The sequence below is a fragment of the Myotis myotis genome, unplaced genomic scaffold (genome assembly GCF_014108235.1).
Source record: "Myotis myotis isolate mMyoMyo1 unplaced genomic scaffold, mMyoMyo1.p scaffold_m19_p_7, whole genome shotgun sequence".
NCBI lineage: Eukaryota > Metazoa > Chordata > Mammalia > Chiroptera > Vespertilionidae > Myotis > Myotis myotis.
Window position 1 is genome coordinate 8685857 of NW_023416379.1, and position 25550 is coordinate 8711406.

Consider the following 25550-nt stretch of genomic DNA (forward strand, 5'->3'; position numbering starts at 1 on the left):
ACCAGTTGATTCCAATCATATCAATCTCTATTCCAAAGGTTAGGGCGTTTCTTATCTCCATTCCAGGGAGTAAAGATTATGTAGCTTAAGCATGATTGTTCATAGTTAAAGTGATTAATTACCCGCCTGGCACTTAGTTAAGGGGTTTTATTCCCTCCCTAACTTCAGGGGAAAATCCCTACTTGGGGAAACAACCTTCTCAGAGAGGTGACCTTGGTCCGTCCACACCTTTGGGGACCCCTGGACCTGCTGGGGTTGGACCCCAGCACCTGAGGAATGGGAATTTGATAGATAGGCATTTAAGAGATAGACTCAACAGAACTACACAGTGGTTCCTATCAGAAACAACAGGCTACCAAAGTGCAAAGATAAAGATGACTAACTCCAAGTGTTAAGTGTGGATGCCCGAGGGAATGGTGTGGGAACTGATATAAGACGTAGCCAGGAGAAGTAGCTAGTGTCCACTGAAGACAAACAGGACTCACTACAAAGCAAGGTTGGAGCAGGAGCTAGATCTGAGAGATGTTTGCATAGCTGTAACACTCTATGTCTTAAATATTGCTCTCTAGGGCTGTCATTACAAAGTACCACAAATGAGTAACTTGAACAGCATCAAGTACTGACTCATAGTTCTGGAGGCTAAAAGTCTGAAATCAAGGTGTAAGCAGGGCCCACTCCCTCTAAAACCTACAGGGAATAACCCTTCCTTGCCTCTTTCTGGCTTCTGGTTGGTTGACCAGCAATCTTTGGGTTTCCTTGGCCTCCTGCTACAGCATTCCATTCTCCCTCTCCATCATCTTATGGCATCCTTCTCCAAATCTCTGTGCCCAAATTTCCCTCTTCATATAAGGATATGATTAGTCATATTTAATTATGACTTCATATGAACTAATTACATCTGCAATAACTCTATTTCCACATTCTGAGGTCCTGGGAGTTAGGACTTCAATATATTTGGGTAGGGGAGGGGAGACAATTCAACCCATAAACATATATGTATGAGATTGCCTAGGACACTAGGCAGAGAAGAAAATGAGAAAGTGAGAGGAGCAGCGATTGCAGATGCTGGAGAATGCCTACGTTAGAGAGCTGAAGAGGGAACATAAAGAGGCAGAGAGAGGACAGCGAGTCCCCTCTTGTCTCATGGATAACTTACTCAATTTCCACTGAGTGTATCTTGGTTTATACTACTTCACATTTCTGGAATTCTTTTCCAAACTTCTTATTGCCTATGAAAATCCTCCATTCCTTTTCAGGCTGATATCAAATATACCACTTGGCATTAACGCTTTTCCTGCCAATGTTACCAAATGAAATTTCTCCATATTCTACTATGTACCAGGGATGTGCCCAACACCACTAGAGGCACTGGCACTATAGCAACAAACAAAACAGAGCAGACCAGAAATCAGCTCTCACTCAGCTTATATATATTTTCAGGCAGGAATATCAACCAAATGGATAAATCAGAGAACTCATTAAAAGATAGGGTGATATAGTATAAAAAAACCTCAGGGAAAAGGTTTGTACAGTTACTTTTGGTAGAGTAATTGGGGAAAACTTGTCTGAGAAAGTGATCTTGGGCAGAGATCTGAATGACAAGAAGTCAGTCAGTCAAGATGCACGTGTTGCAAGCAAAGGGAAAAGGAGAGGCACATGTATGAGGGTCCCGAGGAAGGAACAGGTTGGTGCACTGGGGGAAGAGGAAGGCCAGTGTGGCTGGATTGCAGTGACAGGGGCCGGGGGCGGGGGGGGGGGGGGGGGGGCGGGGGCGGGGAAAGGAGGAGTAAGCAGGAGTAAGACCATGTGTCGTATTTTAAACCATAGAAAACCATCTGGACTTTAAGTACAGTGAGAGTTTTAACTGCAAGACCTTAAGACTTGAATAACATATCTCAAAGATCTCCCCCACCATTGCATGGAGACCTGACTATAGGAGGCACATGTGGAATGCGGAGACCAAAGATTTCTTTTTTGTGTATGCATATATTGCCAGGCTCTCAGTTTTGAGCCATAGCTCTGAAAGGACTTCTGAGATCAAATAGTTCTGTAATGACAGAGCAGCCTCCACTTCTCCCCATCCTCTGGCCTCTTCCATTCATGGGCGTGCATGTCAATCCAGAAGGTGACTAGAAATGGAAAACTAAACGTAAAACCTAATCCATCATGACTGAGCAAGGGTGAGTCCTTAAGCATAAAGGAGCTAAATTCTCTTTTTAATAAAGCTCTGCAAAGTGAATGAAGCTAGCTGAACGGCCTAAATTTCGTCAGAAATAAGTCTCTGCTTACCCTGGGCAGCTGTTGAAGGAGCTATCCAGGGTGCTGGACTGTCTCCTTCGAAGGCCCAGTGGATCAGGCTGACATTTATCTTTGTTGGATTTAAGGCCCCTACTACATTTAACCATAACCAGACCCCACCCTGAAACCATGTCCTCCTGGACTTAGGTAACCTTTAAGCCAACACCTGTCTTGATCATGTCTGTTTGATCTAAGCATCTTCTATAGACATCTTAGAGAGAGATTATATGAAGTGGCAGCACAGTGAGCACTATATATAGGTTTGAGCCTGCACTGTGCCTCATGAACATTTGAAATAATATACGATAAGCAGTGTGCTCAGTGGAGTCCTTTTTCTTGGAATAATACTCAAAGTTGTACCTGGCCACTGAACCAAATCTGCTTATATAACTCTTCCAAGAGTCTCTGCCCACAACACATCTTAACAGGCACAGCTTCTCCACCTGCAATGATTAATACGTTCATAGACTATCCAATTTCATCCTCTCCCTTAAGCAGTATCCTTGACATTTAAAAGGGGGAAAAAGCATGTTCCACTGGAGACCATTACTTAATTTCTTGCGTAATCAAGTTTCTACACCAGGTAGTGGATGAAAATTTGTATGCTTTCAAGTCAAACACTTTACCTCTTCAGCTGAAACACTTAGAGCACTAGAGTAATCTGATGAATACTCACTTCTAAGCTCTTTTCTTAAGTAACAAGAAAAACAGGGAGAGCTACGGCATCTTCAGAGCTTCCTACCTGCATGCCAAACCCTTCACTGTCCTCGACTAGGCTTGAGGGGCAATGTAATTTATAAAGAGCCAGGGAAGTTCAGAAAAACTTTTCAGTTGCAAGTTTTCAAGGCTATGATGAGAAAATGGGACTAAAACCCATCAAACTCACTCTGGTATGTCCCTCTTATACGCACAAGGAAATAAAATACGTGGACAAATCGTTTAAGTAAAAAGGAAATAAATTACTTTGTTTTCACATAGTGTAAGAATAAACACATGGCCCAGAAATGTCTTTGTTTAATCTAATGGTAAAAAATTTTTTGTTAATTTTTATTCACAGAACTCCCCAAACTCTATCTTACCTCCTGGACTTTGTTCCTCTGCTCATTCCTGTGACTGAACACTCATCCCCTCCTTCACTTTCCTCACTTGGCTCATCCTTCAGGCCTCATTTTAAATCAGGAAACCTTCTCTGAGCCTGACTCCACCCCCACGAGGACCGAGTGAAGTTTGGACTCCTGGGAGACCCTGCACTCACCCTCACCCTGGCACTTGTCACACTGCAAGCTAATTGCCAGTTTATTTGTAAGCTCTGTGAGGGTAAGGACCATGTCTTGCCGGGGTCCAACCTCAGCGGGTCCAGGGGTCCCCAAAGGTGTGGATGGAGTCGGCGAAGAAGGAAGGACACGGAGACAGTGTTCAGTTGATCAGCAGCCTAGCCAGGATCTCCAGCCAGGATCTCCAGCCAAGTTCTGGTCTGGATCTCCAGAGAGGTTCTGCTTAGGATCTCCAGCCAGGTCCTGTGTCCATGTTCTCTTGCTAGGTTCTCCAGGTTCTCCAGCCAGGTTCTGTAGCCATGTTCCCTCGCTAGGTTCTCCAGCCAGGTTCAGTCACCAGGTTCTAGTCAGGTTCTCTTGCCAATTTCTGTAGTCAGGTTCAGTCCAGGATCTTTTGCCATGTTCTCTCGCTAGGTTCTGTCTCTAGGTTCTGAGGCCAGTTTCTGTCCAGGAACTTTTGCCATGTTCTCTCCAGCGAAGTTCTTCTGTCTCTAGAGAACGTTCTGTGTAGGTTCTGTGCCTAGGTTCTGTCTCTCTTGGTTCCGTATTCTAAGTTCTGTGTCTTGCTGTCTTATTACATCTGTATTTATACCAGTTGATTCAATCCTATCAATCTCTATTACAAAGGCTAGGGCGTTTCTTATCTCCATTCCAGGGAGTAAAGATTATGTAGCTTAAGCATGATTGTTCGTAGTTAAAGTGATTAATTGCCCGCCTGGCACTAGTTAAGAGGTTTTATTCCCTCCCTAACTTCAGGGGAAAATCCCTACCTGGGGAAACAACCTTTCTCAGAGACCTTGGTTAAAACACATAGTGCCAAGAAGGTGAGCAAACATATTAAGAACAGTATGCCATATATGCCAGGTCCCTTGAAACAGCAAGCATGGACCGGCTCCCGGCAATGTCTGCCCTACAGTTGTCTCTACAACACCTTGCACAGTGCTTTGCCTAATAGCGGCAACTGATGAACAATTAAATGAGTGAGTGAACATCATCTTTAAGGTCCCTCCCTATCTCTAAAAGCTAAAATCTCTGCCTTGTTTGTAGGCTTCTTCCAGAACTTTGGACTCAATATTCATCTCATTTAAAACTCATTTAAATGTGAGTTAATGCCATACCAATAAAATAGCTATTTTCATAAGCTATTACTTCCTTCATTGATTTTTTTAAGTTATTTTTCCTGTGTTTTCTGTTCTCATGTCTTAATTCTTGGAGACAATATTAATTTTGATGTGAGGTTACATATTTCATTCCTAAATGATGAATAATTATGACAAAAATAATCTGTAAGAATATTGGTATTGTTACTTGGAGGAGGGTCATTTCTACTTTCAATTTCGGTAATGTTACATATATATAACTGACAATATTTTCTTTTCTTATATTCACCTATTGTTTTCCTTATCTTTATAATACAGTAGCACTTTATCTATACTGAGATATTCTCTAGTTACCTCATGAGGACAAGTACCTTTGCCTTCTTAGTAAATTTCCCAAATAAATTCTAAATGTTGTGGGATTATAGATTGTGTGTTACACATATTTTTATTTCACTCAGAACATCTAGCACAAATGCAGAGTAAGTTTTCAGTAAACATGAATAATCAACATTAGACTTAGAAACCATCTATTCCCTTTCCATTCATTAAATCAAGAGTCAGTAAGTTGTGGCCCACGGGCTAGGTCTGATCAGTTACTGACTTTGTATATAAAGTTTTATTGCCACACACCATTTGCTTACATACTGTCTATGGCTTCTTGCAGGCCACAGTGCCAGAGTTGAGTAGGTGCAACAGAGACTGTACGGCTTGCAAAGCCTAAAACACTTACATCCAGTCCTTTAACAGAAAAACTTTACTGACTGATGTGCTAAACCATTTTTCCTGCTGAGGGAACTCCGCCTCAGATAAATGATTTGTCCAATTTTATAGTTGAACCTACCCACCAACCCTACTTCTGTCAAATGATTTTTCACTACCAGATTAAATACTTGGAGAAAAGAATGGTACTGTAGATTATATTAAATCAAACGAACAGTAAAACATCACTGGCAAAAGACTTTAAAGGGCTTATACTAACCTAAACCAAAATATAAATGTATTTTTTCTAAATCAAGATAGTACCAGCTAAATAATACGTTGTTATTTACACATATGTATACTTTATATACATGTTTTTGTATATATAAATATACATGCATACATATGTATTTCTAAATATATGTATAGATATTTATGTATGTATATGTACTTGTTTATATATGTAAAACAAAAATTACTATCAGAAAATATCAGTAATTTTATTAAAATCCAACAAAAAAGCCCAAGTCTTACAGTATTTTCTGATATTGAAAGTAATAATTGTAAAAAAAAAAAAAAAAGAAGTTTTAAAAAGGACCAAGCTGACCTCACATACTACTCTATTAGATATGAACAGCTTTAAAAAAAAAAAAAAGTGGGGAGAAACCAAGATGGCGGCATAGGTAAACACCGGAGATTGCTGCCTCGCACAACCACTTCAAAAATACAACTAAAAGACGGAACGGACATCATCCAGAACCACAGGAAGGCTGGCTGAGTGGAAATTCTACAACTAGAAGGAAAGAGAAAAGCATACTGAGATTCAGAGGAGGTTCGGTGCAGAAGTAAAATACAAAGGTGCGGAGGTGCATGCTGAGAGGGCTGGCGGCTGAGGACATGATTGTCTTTTTCAATTGGGAGGGAGTATCAGGCTCTGAGCTCCAGTTCCAGGTGAGTCTCTGAGGACCCAGACTCATACGGGAGAAACGGGACTGTCTGGCATCGGTCAAAACTCGAGGGCAGCTTTCTCTCTGAGGCACTCGCAGCCATCGCCAGGACCTCTGAAGGCAGGACTGAGAGCAGCCATACTGCTCGCTCCGCCCGCCCTGTTGATCCCCTGGGGCCCAGCCCCGCCCAAGCCATGCATGGAGGCTTTTGCATATGAAAGGTCTGGCCCTTTGTAATCTGAAAATTACTTAACAAACTGCAGCTGCACCAAGGCCCCAGGGCAACTTGCATCACTTTACAGTTGGCTTCTGCTGGGTAGCCACAGGCAGAGGCTAGATTAGCACCTCCTTAGATCCAAGAGCCAGTGTACCCAGTGGTCAGAGTGGGACCATCCAATTAGAACTCCTCAGATCTATAAGGGACACACTCAGGGGGCAGACTCAGTGAGCACCAAAGCTCCACTGAAGCAAGTCTTGCCCCATAAGGGTGTCTTCAGCACAGAAGTTCTCCCACCATAGACACAGCTGATTCTCACAGCCAATTGGCCTGGAGGTCAAATCCTCCCAGTGTTACCTACAACAATCAAGGCTTAACTACAACAAGACTGTGCACAAAGCCCACAAGGGGGTGCACCAAGAGTGTCTACCTCAGGTAATTGGGGAGGCTGAGCCACTGGGCCCTAGAGGACACTTAGCACAGAAAACCACTCTATCGACACGGTGAAGCATAAAAAATGCTGAGACAAAAAAATAGGACACAATGACAGAAATGGAGGAAAGCAAACTACTGGATATAGAGTTCAAAATCACACTTTTAAGGTTTTTCAAGAATTTTCTAGAAACCGCCGATAAACTTAATGAAATCTAATGAGACCCTCGATGTTGTGATAAAGGACCAACTAGAAATTAAGCATACACTGACTGAAATAAAGAATATTATACAGACTCCCAACAGAAGACCACAGGATCGCAAGAATCAAGTCAAAGATTTGAAATACGAAGAAGCAAAAAACACCCAACTGGAAAAGCAAAATGAAAAAAGAATCTAAAAATATGAAGATAGTGTAAGGAGCCTCTGGGACAGCTTCAAGTGTACCAACATCCGAATTATAGGGGTGCCAGAAGGTGAGAGAGAGCAAGATATTGAAAACCTATTTGAAGAAATAATGACAGAAAACTTCCCCTACCTGGTGAAAGAAATAGACTTACAAGTCCAGGAAGCACAGAGAACCCCAAACAAAAGGAATCCAAAGAAGACCACACCAAGACACATCATAATTAAAATGCCAAGAGCAAAAGACAAAGAGAGAATTTTAAAAGCAGCAAGAGAAAGAAAGTCAGTTACCTACAAGGGCGTACCCATACGACTGTCAGATGATTTCTCAACAGAAACTTTGCAGGCCAGAAGGGAGTGGCAAGAAATATTCAAAGTGATGAATGCCAAGAACCTACAACCAAGATTACTTTATCCAGCAAAGCTATCATTCAGAATTGAAGGTCAGATAAAGAGTTTCAAGGATAAGAAAAAGCTAAAGGAGTTCATCACCACCAAACCAGTATTATATGAAATGCTGAAAGGTATCCTTTAAGAAGAGGAAGAAGAAGAAAAAGGTAAAGATACAAATTATGAACACCAAATACACATCTATCAACAAACGAATCTAAAAATCAAGTGAATAAATAATCTGATGAACAGAATGAACTGGTGATTATAATAGAATCAGGGACATAGAAAGGGAATGGACTGACTATTCTTGGGGGGAAAGGGGTGTGGGGGGTGCGGGAAGAGATTGGACAATAATCGTGCACCTATGGATGAGGACAGTGGGTGGGGAGTGAGGGCGGAAGGTGGGGTGGGAACTGGATGGAGGGGAGTTATGGGGGGAGAAAAGAGGAACCAATGTAATAATCTGAACAATAAAGATTTAATTTAAAAAATAAAAAATAAAAAAATAAAATAAAACAAAAGAATTTCTGTTTATAAAACTCAGGAAAAAAAATAATAAAAAAAAATAAGTCCATCTTACTAGCAATGGAAGGATAAATAGTGTCTCTCATCCCCCAGCTTTCATCCATATCAGGGCAGCAGAGAAACTGCAGCAGATGAGAAACTCCATCGGAAATATCCCTAGTATTTATATACTAAACTTGCTTAAGCTGGAAAGGTAAAGGAGGCAGAACAGAGAAAAATTTTCCACTGTTGAGACAAAAAGCGATGCAGTTAGCCTACACTATCAGAGCTCTGTTCCTGGTAAACAGGGTCTTTAGCATGGATATTTTATGTAGTTAAAGTGATTGTGGCTTCCCTTGGGTATCCTCTAAATGCAATAGAAACACTCCTGGAGTAGAGATAAAATGCAGCGGGCAGCACATCAGAGAAGCTGTATTTGGTAAACTATACACAAGAAAAGGACCAAGACACACAGGCAAAGGGAATGTTACAGGTGGATGCTTAATAACTGTTGGGTACAGCACAGATAGGTACTTGACCCTATGGCAAGTCACCAGTTATTGGGTCTTCTCGTTTTAGCAAAAGGTCATGTCATCTATTGAGATAACAAAGATGGAAGAAGAGCCTTAAAAGGCTTATACTAACCTAAACCAAAATATAAATATAATTTTTCTAAGTTAAGTTAGTATCAGCTAAATAATATGTTGTTATGTTAGCATTGGTCTGGAGCAAAGATCAGAACAGACTACTCATCTGGACCAAGCCCAAGTGGAGAGGTATCTATGGATAGCCGATTAATATCACACTGTATCCTATAAGCCTAGTTGCCAGCAACACATAGACCTCCACCAGCCATCCCCCAAGCAGGGCACAGACACTCTGAGCCCCAGTTACTGAAACCCTCTGCCTGTAGAGTTGGTCAAGACTGTCTGGATCTTGCCAAATGGAAGAAGCATAAGAACGCGATCACAGCTGCCCTGAGCTCTTGTCTCTTCTCCATGTTTCTAACAAAGATTTAAGTGGATCTGCTGGGTTTTAGGGTTTTGTGCAAGTGGCTAGTCATATGCCTTCCTTCCTCTGTTGCTTCCCATTTGGAATTCAAAATGGAATTTGTTGTTGTCAACACACTATTACCTTGAATACTTCTCTTGAAGAAGGCCTTACAGCCCTCGCAGGACCAGACTCCGTAATGGTAGCCTGAGGCATAGTCATTGCACACTGCACAGTAGCGCGTCTCCTTGGCAGACTCCACGGCCATGCTGCCCTTGTCACCGCTGCTGGCCAATCTCTCTCTGCCACCCTGGCGCCGATTATCTGAATTTGGCCTGAGAGAGAGAGAGAGAGAGAGAGAGAGAGAGAGAGAGAGAGAGAGAGAAACAAAAACCAGTGAATCCATTAACATTAGAAAAGCAAAACATGTACTCTCTCCTCTAAAGTATGAGAGGCTGGGGAGACGCAGTGGATCCACTTTATTCTGACATTTTGAAATAATGAATCATAATGTAAGCTAATCTTTCTTATCTCTTGCCGTCTGCCGCAGCAAAAGGTGTTTGCCTATTATATTAACCTTGAGGGGAAATTGTCTATTGCAAACTTGTTTAAAAAAATGAGCTGCCTACACCGGAATATATTATCCAGAAAATGACAAAATGAAATTAGCTGGTTTCTAATAGACTTATTCATTTGGGTGTTTTTTTCCCCAGGGATTCACAATGAACTCAGCATCATTAGAGACCAAAGCTTATTCCAATTCCAGATCACACGAAGGGTCTTTAGGAAATAGAGACAAAGCATCAAGCAACTGGGACATCTGCAACTCCAATGAACTGATGCAAACATAGCACATGCGTAGAAAGAGAAACCAGATGTTACGCCATTGTCACCACATAACCCTAGATATCGGTTTGTATAACTTGACTATTATTGAGGATACTAGCAACTATTCAATACTCCTCTGTAAGAACATGCAGAATGAAGAAAGCAGAACATGGATGGTTGCATCAACCTTCAGAGGTTTTGTGAAGAAAGCATAGCCCAGAAAGAAAAGTGAGAACCAAGGAAATTGAGGAGTAAAAAGTTTTAAGGAAGTAGAAAACTTAAGGAGAGAGTGATCAATAGTGCCAAATGGGGCAGAAAATCCAATAAAACGAGGATTGATAGAGGGAAGTTGGATTTGGCAAAGAGGACACTTAGCAAGGGGTTTTGGTAGATAGTGTGGGCACAAGCGAAAATCCAATGGGTGGAAAAGTGGATGGAATATAAGAAAATGAAAAGGAGTGAAGGCCATTCCTTTGAGAACACGAATGAGAGTGGGAAGGGAAAGCTAGGGTGGTCGCTAAAGAATATAAAAACAAGCAAGGAATTTTAGGATGGAAGAGACCTGAGAAGGTCTCATGTAGAGTGAAGGAACTGGTCAGCAGAGAGGAAATGGTTGAGGGTACACAGAGGGGAAAAGTAGAGCAGATGGGATTAAAAGCACAGGTAGAAGGAACAGTCGCAATGAAGATACCTTGAAGACCGAGAGGAAAAGGTAAGAAAAGTAGTAGGTGCAACTAACTTTGCATGAACCGGTATAGGAGCAGAAATTATAGCAATCCAGGATTTGTTATGTGCAACCAAATGTGGCATAAGGAAACTGAGTCCAGCATAGTGCCTGTTATATAGTTGTTACTCAATAGATATTTGAATGAATAAATAGAATGTTCCAGGGTGTAAAGGGGGGGAAGAGAGTGAGAGAAATAGAAAGATATTGGAAGAACAGGTGGAGTAAAGGTTCCTATAAAATTTAAAGAAAAAAAGAAACCTAGGATGAGATAAAGTGAATTAAAGACAGAGCTTCCAGGTCTTTCGGTTAAGGAAACTCATGCTTCCTACTTCCAGTCCCCACCCAAATAAACAGACCACGCTGACTTTCACCGGTCCTCCCCTTGGAAGTCCTGTCTTCCCTTTCAGCTCGAATTGTATAACCCTTCCCTGCCCATCTCACTTGTTAATATTGCCCACAATTTTGTGCCAATGGTTCTCAAACTACCCTTGCCATAAAATTCACAAAATACCGGCTTCTTGGGTTGAGTGTGTCTGACTTTGCCATTTTTTCGCCGTTCTAAATTACTTAGCTCTTAGGCTGGCAGCCTCAAATAGGAGTCCTTTATTTTTTAATATCCTTAGAGAGCACTGACTTGCCATTTTCAAGCCTAGTTCATATTCTATGGCCCATGTCTCTCCACTTCATCACCATGCTGTCCAACTCCTCCCTATTCCCAAGAACTTCAAATCTTTTCACTGTTTGTTTACTAATTTCTTATGCATGATTCAAGTCAGTAGAAAGCAGCTGTGAATATTTAACTACACAAGCTTATTGCTTTAGGGGGTGGAGAGGGTGGTTAGCAAGCATGACATTGACAGGTTCAGTGTTTTATAAATCTTAGTAAGTATTGTAGCCCCAGTATCCAGCTCAGAGCCCAGCACATAACAGGTATTTAATACATGATGGTTGGATGAATGAATGAATGAATGAATGAATGAACGAATGAATACTATACGCATTGGCAAAATTTCCAAGATGTCGGGTATCTTTCACCCACTCCCACATGATAAAATACTGCATTTTCTAAAATTGTGGTTAAGATAACATAACATAAAATTTATCATCTTTACTATTTTTAAGTGTAGAGTTCAGTAACATTAAGTATATTCACATCAGAGCACAACCAATCTTTAGAACTTTTCCATCTAACAAAACTGAAATTCTATACCCATTAGAAACTCATTTTCTTCATTTGCTCCACCCACAAGGCCCTGGCAACCACCATTGTACTTTCTGTCTCTATGCAGTTGTCTACTCTAGATAAGTACTCATGTAAGTGGATTCACATAGTATTTGACTTATTTCACTTAGCATAATGTCCTCAAGGTTATTCCATGTTGCAATACATTTCAGAATTTCCTTTCATTTTAAGGCTGAATAATATTCCAATGTATGCACATACCACATTTTGTTTGTCCACTCATCCAGCTATGGACTTGGGTTGCTTCTATCTTTGGCTTTTGTGATTAATGTTGCTATGAACATGGATGTTCAAATATCACAATGAGACCTAGCTTTCAATTCTTGTGGATATAGAGACCCAAAAGTGGAATGGTTAGATTATAAGGTAAATTATATTTTTAATTTTTTGAGAACTGTCATATTGTTTTCCATAATGGCTGCACTATTTTACTCCCCCATTTCCAAGGGCTCCAATTTCTCTGCATCCAGTATTTTTTGTTTTATTCTTTTTTTAATAGTAGCCATCCTAATGGGTGTGAGGTGACTACTGCAATTTAAGGTCACCTTTTGCATAAATTCCTCTCTTCCAGCCAGTCCCAAACCCTACACACTCGAAATAATTTATCCCTATTCTGAACCCAAGAGCAGGTTTTTGTTCACTTTCTGCAACTTGCTACCCTACTCCTTCAATTGTACATTCTCTTGGTTACTATCTGCTAAGTTCCTTGTGCCTTATTCATCTTTAGAACCCCCAGTGTTCACAGCATAGTACCTCATCCACAATAGGGTCCCAACAGATATTGATATCAAATGAATTAATCAACAACTGAACCAATAAAATGATAATGTCACAATATAAATGGAATAAGGAAATGTTGTTCTTTAAAGTATTGCTGAGAGATATAATAGAAAAGACCATGTTCCCCAGATCTAGTGGAGATGTTTGCAATGCTTTTTGTCTACACTGTATCTTTGAGATGGCCCTGGAATACTAAAACTCCACTGCAGACATAGGGCCTAAAACCAGAAGGTATCCAAAAAGAAAAGAGTAATTACCCAGGTCATATTTCCTCTCCATAAAGGAACTTTTTTATCCCACTCGGAAATTCATGTATCTAGCATTGCCAGTTATCACGTTAGCCAAGCCCTTCTCTATGAAGACTCCCAAAATGCAATGTCATGAAGATGACTATCATTCAGATCAAGCTAAAAGGTAGTGAGATACTCTCATTGGTCGCAGAGCCCCGTGGACCTCGAAATATGTTCAGGCTGTCTTGAGTAATCATTAGGCCGAGCTAATTCGGCACAACTGCCTCCAGACAGGGAACTGTGTCCTCACTATGCAGACCAACTGGCCTAATATCAGCCCTGGAAAGGAACAGAGTGTGAGGTGTCCATATCTGGACTCAGAGCAAGCCACCTGTGGTCAGATCAGTCCCCAGCGATAAGCCTTTAGGGGTCCTGGACTCATCTCATCCTGCTGCCCTCTACCTAGCCTGGCCTGAGTGCACCTGTCCTAGACCTGCCATTTAGGGCTTCATATCTCTTTGGTAGAAAGTGCTTATATCATATTAGGGCAATCTTTCTTTCTCCCACCCAGCCTCAGAGGCCCTTTGCTTTCTCCCAATTTTTATAGGACCAAATTAGCTACTTTCATTTTCATGATCTTAAGGTCTTCAGGACCCGCCTTCCCAATAAGAGGCTTCAGAAACCCTAACCATACCCCTAGCCCCTTATTCTAAGTGCATATTTAACTAATTCTTTAGCCATATTGCTATAACATCTCCCTCTTTACAAAATTCTCATCACTTTCTCATTGAATCTTTATAGGTGTTCATCCTGGGTAGTTTCTCATAAGACTCAGACAAGAAGTCAACTAGTTTATCAAGCTATATATTAAGAGATTAGATGTTCTTCAGCCTTACAGATACCTTTAAAGATTCTCTAAAAAGAACTAGAGCAGGAACTTAAGCAAGAAATGGAGAAATGTTTTGCATCCGTGAATTAACACACCATTACTCTGAGGCACACAGTGGCAAAGGAACAGAGCAATGGTAGAGAAAAAGATGACAGAGCGTGAAAGATCAGACAGCAAAACACAACATCACTGCCCCTATGGGAACTAGACACCCAACTGGCTCGATTTAGTTCCATTTTCATTATATCAATTGACTACTAACCATTTCCAAATGGATGCCCCACTGATATCACAGATTTAATATGATTAAGAGATGTCTGAAGGCATTCAAATTGAATCCCGAGAGTGAACACACTTGGACCAAGTAAAAGCAGACCATAATAAAAAGTATTTGCCAGAAAGATTTCCATTCATCAAAGGGTAAGTTTGAAGCGCAACATAATCAAATACTGTTGTTTTTCCAACCATAAATCATAGTACCAGCATCCAAAAGCAAATTCTCCTGATTGGCCAACCATTTTAAAAAATTTTTAAGAGCCTTGGTTTGTAGAGGAAATATTTTTTATAAAATCAAATTAAAGAACCAACAGATGTCCAGCCCCTAGAAAGGCACCATAGTCACTAGCTGGTGGATAACTTCAAGAGGCTGCCTCACCAAAGGCAGTCCTCAAAGTTATGTGCAAGCAAAGTTGCCTATACCTTCTCTTCATGGCACTTTCCACATTTTCCAGTCCTCTGTTTGAGTGATTGTTGACAAATATATTCCCTCTATTAAACAGTAAACTCCACAAAGGCAGGGACCATGCCTAGTAGATTCTTGATAAACATTTGTTAAATGTACCCCCTACATCTAACCCATCATCAAATTTAGTCAATTATTTCTTCAAAACACTATGCCTATTCTTCTTTGCATCCCTTATTTTCATCATTTTTGCCTGAGAGATCAATACTCCACCTCTGAATTACTAGAATTAGTCTCCTGTCCCCCATCATTCCTCAAACCCATCTTGCCAGCCACTGCCAAGAGAGTCATCATAAAATACAACATTGGTCATTCAATAACTTCTTATTGTCTTTATCTGTGGATCATTATCTTTGTTTGGTGGGGGTGTGGGGGGGGGGGCAGGGGGAGAATTATGGACCAGTTTGAAAATGCTGTGAAAACCCTGAAACTATCTTTTCTAGAAAATACACTTAAAACACACTCTCAAACTTCTGCCTACAATTTTAGGGGAGTTCTAAACCAGAAGGATTCAAGCTTTTTAAAAAAACCATGAACATAGAAAGAATTAAGCCCAAATTCTTGAATTCCCTGCTCTGATCAGTATTGGTCTCTTTGTAGCTCCCTACGCAAAATTTTAACAAATCCACCCTGAGAATTGCTTGCACTATGCTCCCAAGATAGTCACTGCCTCCCATCACCCGTACACATCTCATCTATCATATATAACCAAGCTTCAACTCCCATCACCCACAGGCTTAAGTACACCAACTCGTACTGGCTCAACTTCGAATTCTTACAACACTTAAAGTCTTCACCACTCCTCCTGACACTTAGTTACACCCTGGCTTATATTTATCTGGCAACGACTCACCCCGATTTCCTTTGCAATGTTTTCTTCCTCCACCAGGCTCCCAAATGACACTGTTCCCCAGGGTTCTTCCCTCGGCCCTCTGCCAACCTCAGCTGACATTTTCTCTTTGCACGAAGCCCAGCCCTATGTGTAGCCACACCCGACTGCCATCCCACTCCCCTCTCCGGGACCTCAGACCTAGACGTAATTACCCACTCTGGAGTGCCTCTAGAACAGCCCAGAGAAACCTCAAACTGAATGTGTGCCAAACCAAACTCAGTATCTTTCCCCAAAAGCCTGCTTCGACCCCTGCACACCCATTTTGGTCTTATGGCCCTATGGTTCACCTGAGGCATTCAAGCATACTCTTCCCTCTGCCTGGAACACCCTTTCTCATGTCTGAATAACTCCTATTAATCTTCCAGTTTGAAACTTAAACTTAATTTCCTCCAGGGAACTTTGCTGACCTCCCTGAGCGAGGCTACGTATACCCTGAACTGCCTCTATTGAAGCAGAGGTCTCTCACTCCCTGTGGTACTGTGAGTAGACATATACACTGAGTGGCCAGATTACTATGACCACCCCATCAGTACTTCCTTGGGCCACCTTTTGCCTTCAATACTGGCATTGACTCCACTAGATGTTGAAAGGTGATGTGAGGAATCTGACACCATGCCTGATGAATAGCACTGTCCAGTTCTGTGAGATTCGATGGTTGTGGAACCAGCTGCCTGATGGCTCTTTTAACTTCGTCCCACAAATGCTCAATTGGATTGAGATCTGGTGAGTGTGGGGGCCACCTAAGCAAGGTAAAGTCTCCCTCATGTTCTTGAAACCACTCCTGCACAATACCAGCACTGTGGCATGGCGCATTGTCTTGCTGGAAGAAGCCATCTCCATTGGGATACGCCATCAACATGATAGGATGAACTTGATCAGCAACGATACTTAGGTATGTTGTGCTATTCAGACATTGTTCCACATGAATTAAAGAGCCCAAATCATGCCAGCAAAACATGCCCCAAACCGTAACACTGCCCCCGCCAGCTTGAAGGGTTGTACTCATGCATGTGGGGTGCATGCTTTCATGCTGTTTCCACCAAATTCTCACTCTGCCATCTGCATGATGCAACTGGAAACGTGATTCATCAGACCACATGACTTTTTTCCAATGCTCAACTATCCAATCCTTGTGTTCCTGTGCAAATTGGAGACGTTTTATCTTGGTAACTGAAGACAGCAAAGGTGTTCGAACAGGCCTTCGGCTTCCATATCCCATATGATGCAGTGTACGGCTAATTTGGCTACAAACGTCAGGTGGTCATAATAATCTGGCCACTCAGTGTATATTTGGTCTTTACCCCTGTTTCTTACACAGAGCTCCTCGGACCCTTGGAATTTCCTAAGTTATGAGAGAGAAAAAAGTATTTCTCTCTCTCTCTCTTTTTTTTTTAAATCTTTACCCTCTTATACTGGTTAGTGTTTTTTCTTTATAGCACTTACTGCTCCCTGACATTGAACCACATTTTAATTGTTTGTTTTATTGTGTGTCTTCCCCACTAGAATGTAAGCTTCATGCCCCCAGCACCCTGAAGAAAGTTGGCATAGAAATAATGGTTAAATAAACAAGTGCATAAATAAGTGATTGATGCAATGCACTAACATTTTGCTGTGCTCTGTGTAAGTATCTATCTGACCCCATACACCACAACCTCGACCATGGCTAGGACTGCGGTCTCTCAGCTCCCTACAAAGCATAGTTGGATGCATAGTTAAGTGATGAATAAATATTTGCCATCTGAATAACGACACAGACATGGTGAGTCTTCTCAAAAGTCTTCCCAACTCCCTGCCTTTCCACATCACAAACCCACCCTCCACCCTACAGCAAGAGCAGAACGGACTCCTGCGTGCAATCCTTCATGTCTCCTCAACATCTATGATAAAGCTTCTTGATAATCTTTGACCTCAAGAAAATACCTTATTAAAGATGTGCAGACTTTGCTTTAAATCTTTCAGGTATTCTTGTGCCTCCTGAAGTCCATGAATGGTCTCCCCAAAAGACTTTCAGACTAAGACCCCCCAGCTTATGGGAGAAAAACAGTTGTCTCTAAGCCACTGTGACCCGGCTTCTGTCCCATCTCCAGCCCTAACCCTCTCTCTGATGGGTAATTTTTATGTGTCACCCTTCCCTAGTCTAGCTAGTACCTTGTTTCCTATCATGGCCTAAAAACAAAATTCTCCTACCATGAAAATGCCCCCTTCCCAGGTAGCAACCACTGACTTTCTCAATAGAATCCACAAATGTTCCTAGGACATCAAATATGTAACTATCCTGAGTCCTTATCATCATCATGTGTGTTCACAGTGAGTCTGCACAAAGAGATCTTGTTATAGTCACCTCTGCTTCCCAGTTTCCAGCACAGTACTGACAAATGGTAAGTATTCCATAGCCGATTGTTAAGTGAGTAAAATTATATGTTCCATATTGTATGTCTTGTTCTCCCAACTAGGATGTAAACTTTTCAAGAGTATGGAAACTATATTTTGAGCATTTTTTATCACCCCCAAGGCACCTGGTGGCCAATAAATACTTACTGGATAAATTAACCAATAAAGAATTAATAATAACTTTGCAAGAGACATAGCTGAATGTATTGCAATAAAAGAATACTGTATCAAGCTGCGAAGTCAACCGATGATGGCTTTCTACAAGTATGTACCGATGTCCAAGCCAGTCTGAGTGTTTTTCTTGTGTACCTCTCTCTGCTTTAAATATCAATGTAGGGGAGTATATTTTTTGATTATTTTTCTTAATCCTTACTGGAGGATATTTTTTCCATTGAACTTTAGAGAGAGTGTGGAAGGGAGGGAGAAGGGGGGAAAAAGAGAGAGAGAGAAAGAGAGAGAAACATCAATGTGAGAGAGACACATTGACTGGTTGCTTCCCACATGAGCCTCAACCAGGGCTGGTGATTAAACCTGCAACTGAGGTACATGTCCTTGACTGGGAATTGAACTCATGGTCTATGGGCCAATGGTATAACCATTGAGAAAACTGTCCAGGGATAAATATCAATGTTTAAGTGGGCATAAAGCTATAAGTGGTTCATGCCTATGCCAGTATTTATCTGTGGGTATTTCTACTCTCTATGTAATTTTGTATTTGGATTTTAATATAATCTCCATTTATTTTCCAGGCAGTAAATAGATGTTCATAAAAAGAGTGGACAAGTTGACCTAAAATGGTAGAGTCTAGAAAGGAAAAACCCTGAATCTCATTCCTAGAATAGCTCAAGTTAAATGACTCCTGGGCCAGTTTGAGGCAACCCTGTAAAGCATGTTATAGTTAGATTCTGCTTGGCAAGTTAAAATTATTTCTGAATGACAAAAATAGTCCTCTCAGCTCTTTTGGAAATTAAAGACTCTAGCTCCTTTATGCTGCTTATCTGAAAACTTTACTTATGTCTTGCTTCATGTTATCTGTTCAGTGGGTCTAATTTTTATTTGTATTTATTTTCTTCTACTTAATACCCAGAGGCCGGCAATGTTCTTTCCTACAAGGTGCAAAAGAAAACTTCTTCCAAAAAAATGATGATAGATGCAGCTCAACACAGTGTCACAAAATTGTCCAGGGAGAGAGGTACAGCTGCTATTTCAGCTTCTGCCAAAGTTCAGACCACAACCCTGGACTTCTGGAAAACCCAGCGTGACCTTTGGTCTAACGAGATAAAAGGAGCTGGGGGAGGAGGCAAGCAAACTTTCACACTAAATTGATGGTTGTGGCAGCACTATTTTAAGTGCTTTATATGTAATTAACTCATTTAACCCTCAAAATGACTCTAAGCAGTACCATGATTACTTCAGTTATTTGAGAAATGAGGTAACCAAGGTACAGAACGATTAGATAACTCAACAAAGTCACACAATCAAGAAACTGTGAACTTTGTGATCCCATTTCTAGGAATATATCCCAGGAAACCAGAAACACCAATCAGAAAGGATATATGCACCCATATGTTCATAGCAGCACAATTCACCATAGCTAAGATTTGGAAACAGCCTAAGTGCCCATCAGTAGATGAATGGATTAGAAAACTGTGGTACATCTACATGATGGAATACTATGCTGCTGTAAAAAAGAAGGAACTCCTACCATTTGCAACGGCATGGATGGAACTGGAGAGCATTATGCTAAGTGAAATAAGCCAGTCAATGAAGGAAAAATACCACATGATCTCACTCATTCATGGATAATAGAGACCATTATAAACTTTTGAACAGTAATAGATACAGAGGCAGAGCTGCCTCAAACAGATTGTCAAACTGCAGCGGGAAGGCCGGGGAAAGTTGGGGGGCAGGAGGGAGGGGTATAAGAGATCAACCGAAGGACTTGTATGCATGCATATATGCATAACCAATGGACATGGGACGCTGGGGGGTGGGGGAGGCCAGGGGATAGTCAAGGGCGGGGGAAAAAAAAGACACATATGTAATACCCTTTGTAATACTTTAAGCAATTAAAAAATAAATAAAAAAATTAAAAAAATAAAAATAAAATAAAATAAAAAAAAGAAAGAAACTGTGAACTTAAGGACTCAGACCGTCAAGCCCCAAAGCCCAGGCTCTCATCACAAAATGAAATCCTCAGAAACTCCACCCAAAAGGCACCCCAGGTCAAGGGCAGAGTATGTCACATCTGGGAACAGAGTCATTACTTGAGACTTTATCCCTCATCAATAGTAATCCCATCAGAAACTGCCTGCAATGATTTATCACAAGGCCAATAATACTTTTTGGAGAGGGAAAATGGAAATTCAATTTCTAGTGCAAAGGATGAGAATGCTGTTTAGTTCCAGGAAATGGACTTAATGAAGCTGATAGTCATACTGGAAAATGGCTTGATGAAAGTTTGAATATTTCCTAAAAATATGATTACAGACATGTCTTTGTAACTTCACAAAACAATAGAAAATGATGTGTCATTAATGTTCCTCTTCGAGAGTTCTGTAATTCCTTATGCGCAAAGAACATCAGCATTCCTCATTGAGAACTCAAGGCTCCCCTTAAATGTCAAGAGGTTTTCCCGCCCACTTAACAAAACTATCTTCACCCCAAAATACAAGCAAGTACTGAATCTCTACACTAACGGGAAACTAGAAGAGCCTGGCATGAAGGTCCCTAAACAATGCCATTTAGTCAACATCTTTTTACCTTTTATCAGTTACTAATGTGTAACCAAATGACCTGATTAGAGTTTCATCACCTTTCCTTTCTCTACAAACCAATCTCTTACAAGTGCTAATGGGCGGTGAGGACAAGCAGCCCAGAATGGTATGCAGAAACCACAAGGCACATGGATTACACAAGAGGCAAGTCAAGAGGGAGCCGTGGTTTGACACCACACCTTTGTGAAACAAGTATCATTTCTAGTCTGATTTCCACAGAAAATATGGCACGATAGTAGGAGAATAATAATTGACTCCTCTGCAGAAATGTTAAGAAATGCATTCATTCGTTCAACAGCATTGCCTAAGCATTGCATAAGCATCTACTTACTAGCATCCTAGAACAAAGGACAGATGGGGAAGGAGAGAAAAAAGTGGGGGGAGCCTCTGCCCCAAGCAAACAGAACTCAAGGAGGAAGACTTAAGCGTTTTGGAAAAAGCACTGAAGGCTGAACTCCAAATACCAAAACCACTCCTGCTCCAACACTGGCCTCTGGTCTGCTTTTAAGTGCGATTCATCCATCATCCCGTTTATGATCCTACGCGAGAGATAAGGACAACATGTCATCACATAAAAAGCTCCACACAAACACATCCAGCTTTGCAAATGGAATTTTTTTTCTTACAAAAAGCATTTGGGAACCTGTCTGCCATTAGGGATCACACTGCTGCGGATGTAACAAGCTTTGGGATCAAACAAGGGAAGCAGGGCACCGTGGTGGGAAAGTTCTAGAGTGAGTCAGGACTCCCGGGTTCCAGGCAAAAAGCTGCCAATAACAGCTGCGTGGCTTACGTAAGTCACCCAACCTCTGAGTCTCAGCTTCTTCTCTGCAAAATGACAGGTCTCGACTATGTTTTCTAAGCTCCTTTCCAGCTCTGCGGATGTGTGGCCGCGATGCTGTCCCATGCCACCCACCAACAATAACATCTGTAGCCAGCTGGGTCTCGCGAGAGCACAGCCAATTTTTTAAAACTCTTTCTCCAGAGTACTCCTAGTAAAATGCATAAAGGATGAGTGGGGAAGAGGTGGTATTTACTCCAGAGCATTTAAGTCTGTCATCGTGAAGAGCATGACGTGACTTCCCAGCGAAGCACCACTCCTCTGATCCGAGGCACAAGAAAACCTGAAGAAGAAGAAAACTAGAAGGAAGGGAGGCAGGAAATGGAGAGGCAAAGAAAAGAGGGGCAGCGCTTCTGCATGCTTGGCATGTCCTTCGTTCCCTGAGCTCTATCAACAATGACTGAGGTGGGAACTTGAATAGACGAAAATGCAGCTGAGATATCAAAGGCAAAGTAAGCTTCGGTCATGGCCCGCGCCACGGCCCAAGTAGCATACATGGCTGGACAGAGTTCCAGAGCAGCTGAGCCATTCTGGATAGGAGACCATCTGGATCAGGTTTGAAAAAGCTCTTTTGCGCAGAACGACTTCATCCATGATAAGGCCAAATTTTCAAACATAATTAGTGACCAGAAATGTTAACACCTCTGGGTATGTACTAAGGGTTCCTTTAGATGTGGAAGCTAAAACTTAACCTTTGGAGTTGTTCTCCTTTTATTATTCTTATCCACCCGACAGAATACAAGCTCAAAAGCAACCAATTCTTTTGCTGCTGAGGCAACACAGAAAGAGTCTGGCTAAGTCCCCAGAAGACCCCGTCAATCACCCTGGGGCATAGACATGACAGAGCAGATTGTGACGCTGGAACACATGGGATACGCACACTATGTGGATTTCACGGAGAGACGATTGGGTTGGTGTGTGGTACCCCCGACCCCCCATCACGGGCAGCGGTTCTATACCGTGCAGGGAGTTTGGGAGTTTGACGTGCTATTAGAATCCTTTTGGCCGAGGGTAACATATACAAAGCGCTCTCTGGAGCTTCTTGGCCACTTTCTCCAAACTCATCTCCTGCGTCTCCTTCAATCACCTTCCAGGTGCTTTGTACGCCAGCAGCCAGTTCTGTGCACAACCCATCCCTGCCATGCCTTTGCTGCCTTCCTGCCTTTGCTCACGCTGTGTCCTGCCAACAATGCCCTTGCCCAGCCACTGGGAGCCTGGAGAAATCCTAATTGCTCTCACACTCAACTCCTCCACTTTGCTACCTCTACACCTTGTACCGCATGTTCTCACACCCCTCCCCACCTTCACACTGCATTGCAAAGAATGGTCACACAGGTTTCATGCCTATCAGACTGTGAAACCTTGTGAACAACATCTAATCTATCAGAGGCAGCCGATAAATCTTTCGAGTTTATTTAAATTGAATTCCATTCAGTTGAATTGTATGAAACTAGCGCCATGATAGTCTTTGGAATAATTAAAGTACCTTGAGAGGTTGGTACATCAGGCCTGACATGTACCCAACTGCCTGCCCAGATTTCCCATAGACAAGAAGAGATAATAAATAGAGCAAAAGAATTCTCAAGTGTGGGTAAGTCACTCCCAGTTTGCCAGAATTTTTCCAACCACTATCTAAGGAACTCTAGAATAAGTTACTTAACATGTCAGCAACTCTATGCCAATTAGCATCATTTGAAAATAGAAATAACGATACTTTATTTAGCTGGGGAATTGGTGGCATTGAATAATGTTTCTGGAAAGAAACTAAAAATCCTGAAGCAAGATGTTAGTCTTTAAAGAGTATTTTGAAGTGTGTACTAGTAATCTTCCAATGAATGTATGACAGTGAAAAGGAGTTTAATTATTGTCCAATCCTTGACTCCTCTCTCACATGCTACATCACAACTGTCAGGAAATCCATCACCTTCAAAGTACCTATCAAATTCTTGATATATTTTTTTAAATCTTAACTTTTAAAATATGACAGTGATAATGTGGTTGTGTTTTAAAAAGTCTTCATCCTTTAGAATTGAACATGGAAATATCTACAAATAAAAATAATCATCATCAAAACTGGGTGATAAGTACATGAAGGGTCATTATATCACCTCATTTCTGTTAAGATTTAAAAACTTTCACAATAAGAAGTCAGATTAGGTCGTTTCTCTCTTCAAAATCCTCTACTGGGTCCCCAACTCCTTTGGCGTAAAAGCCAGCATCCTGATCATGGCCTTCAAGGCCCCCACTCACTCTGACCCCCACACTCCTCTCCATACTCACCTCCACCTTCTTACTTCACTCCAGTCAGTCTGGCCTCACTGTCGTACACACACTCCAGGCATGTCCCTGCCTCGGGGCCTTTTCACTGCTGTGAGCCCATCCTGAAATGCTTTTCACTGGCATATTCTCAGGGACCCTTCCCTGTTTTAAATCTTTGCTACAAGGTCACCTTAGCAATGAGACCTTTACCCATTTGTCTGATTTGATCACAGGTCTATTCCCAGTGCCTGACATAGAGAAGCTGGCCAATAAACATTTGTTGAATGAATGAATGAATGAATGAATGAATGAATGAACGAACGAACAGGGTCAGCCATCCAGTGAACTTAGGTGGCCATTTTACAACATCAATAGAATAAGGTAACAGCACATCAATAGGCTGCAATGATCTCCAAACCACATTGCCAAACAGTGATTTCAATTACTTCTTAGATCAATGGTCCAATGTGGTGACCAGGAAGTCAGCAGTTTTCTAAAGCCACAGAGTCTCAAGTACCCAGTTCACCTAGCAGATCCTGAGCTGACCCCATACTCCACCAGCATCAAGGACCTCATCAGCCAGCATGATGAATGCCCTAGCCTGCAGCCAACCTCACCCTCTAACATAGTGACACTCTTGAAGACCAAATCCAAGGGTTACAATAGCTCAATAAAGGCCTGGCCCATCGCCTCATTATTGCAGTGGCCCCCATACAGAGTTCGAACTACTGGCACCCCAACCCCGCAGAAGAACATCAGGGCTAGGGTTCTAGGGGTCACTGCAACTCTCCAGAATGAATTTGCCCTAAAATCTGCCTGGGCCCTGGACAGTGTGGCTCAGTTGGTTGGGCAGCGTCTCGTGCACTGAAAGGTTGCCAGTTTGATTCCTGGTCAGGGCATTGCCCAGGTTTGGGGTTGGATCCCCCATAGGCGGTGAGTCGGAAGTGGTCAATGTTTCGCTCTCCCATCAATGTTTCTCCCTCTCCCTTTCTCTCTCTCTAAAAATAACAAAAAAAAATTTTTTTTAAATCTTCCCAGGATTGGTATATTAGCACAGTCAAAAAAAGGTTGTAAGTTATAGGAATATTATGAAAGACATTTTCAGATGATTTTTAAAACTAGCTAATATTGAGAGTGGAATTAATGAAAACTGTGAAATGAAAATAAACAGACAGAAACAGGTGACTCGCTAATCTTTGGACGCATCAGAGTCCCAGGCCTCCCAGCACAGACTGGCAAGTTCCAGCCGCTGCATTTGCGGCTTCTTCTCATTTCTGGGCAGCAGCCTCCACAGCTTCCTCCCATTTCTGGACAGCATCCTCCGATGGTTGTGTAGACAGTGGAGTCAGAGGCAACCTGAAGTCTCTGGGGATAAGAGCTCAGATTCCCAGTCTCTATCCCATTTACTCTATCTTCCTGCAAGAGTTGGCCTTGGTATTTATAACTTTTTATATTTAGCTGTTCCTGATTCCTCTGATGCAGTTTTGCAGGGTGTAAGGATGGTATGAAGCCAAAAACAATCAACCAAACTGACCTCCGATTCACTACCTTCCCTTCGCCCGTGCTCTGCTCACACCTGGCTCACATCCAATTGGGGCAAAATCACTCAGCTGTCAGCCAGTGGCCTCGGCTGTCACCCGCTGAAACAACAAGCTTCCTAAGTGGCTGGGAACCCTGGAGAACACACCTCTA

The 25550-nt window shown here is 41.8% G+C and overlaps 1 protein-coding gene across 3 annotated transcripts in view; it reads right to left on the reverse strand.

Moving 5' to 3' along the window:
• ESR1 (estrogen receptor 1) overlaps positions 1–25550 on the reverse strand; it is a 304587-nt gene that overhangs the window by 171567 nt on the left and 107470 nt on the right. For all 3 annotated transcript variants that reach the window (XM_036317796.1, XM_036317794.1, XM_036317795.1), the window contains one exon: positions 9404–9594. In XM_036317796.1, coding sequence (XP_036173689.1) covers positions 9404–9594 — 191 coding nt within the window. The remainder of the gene's footprint in view (positions 1–9403; positions 9595–25550) is intronic.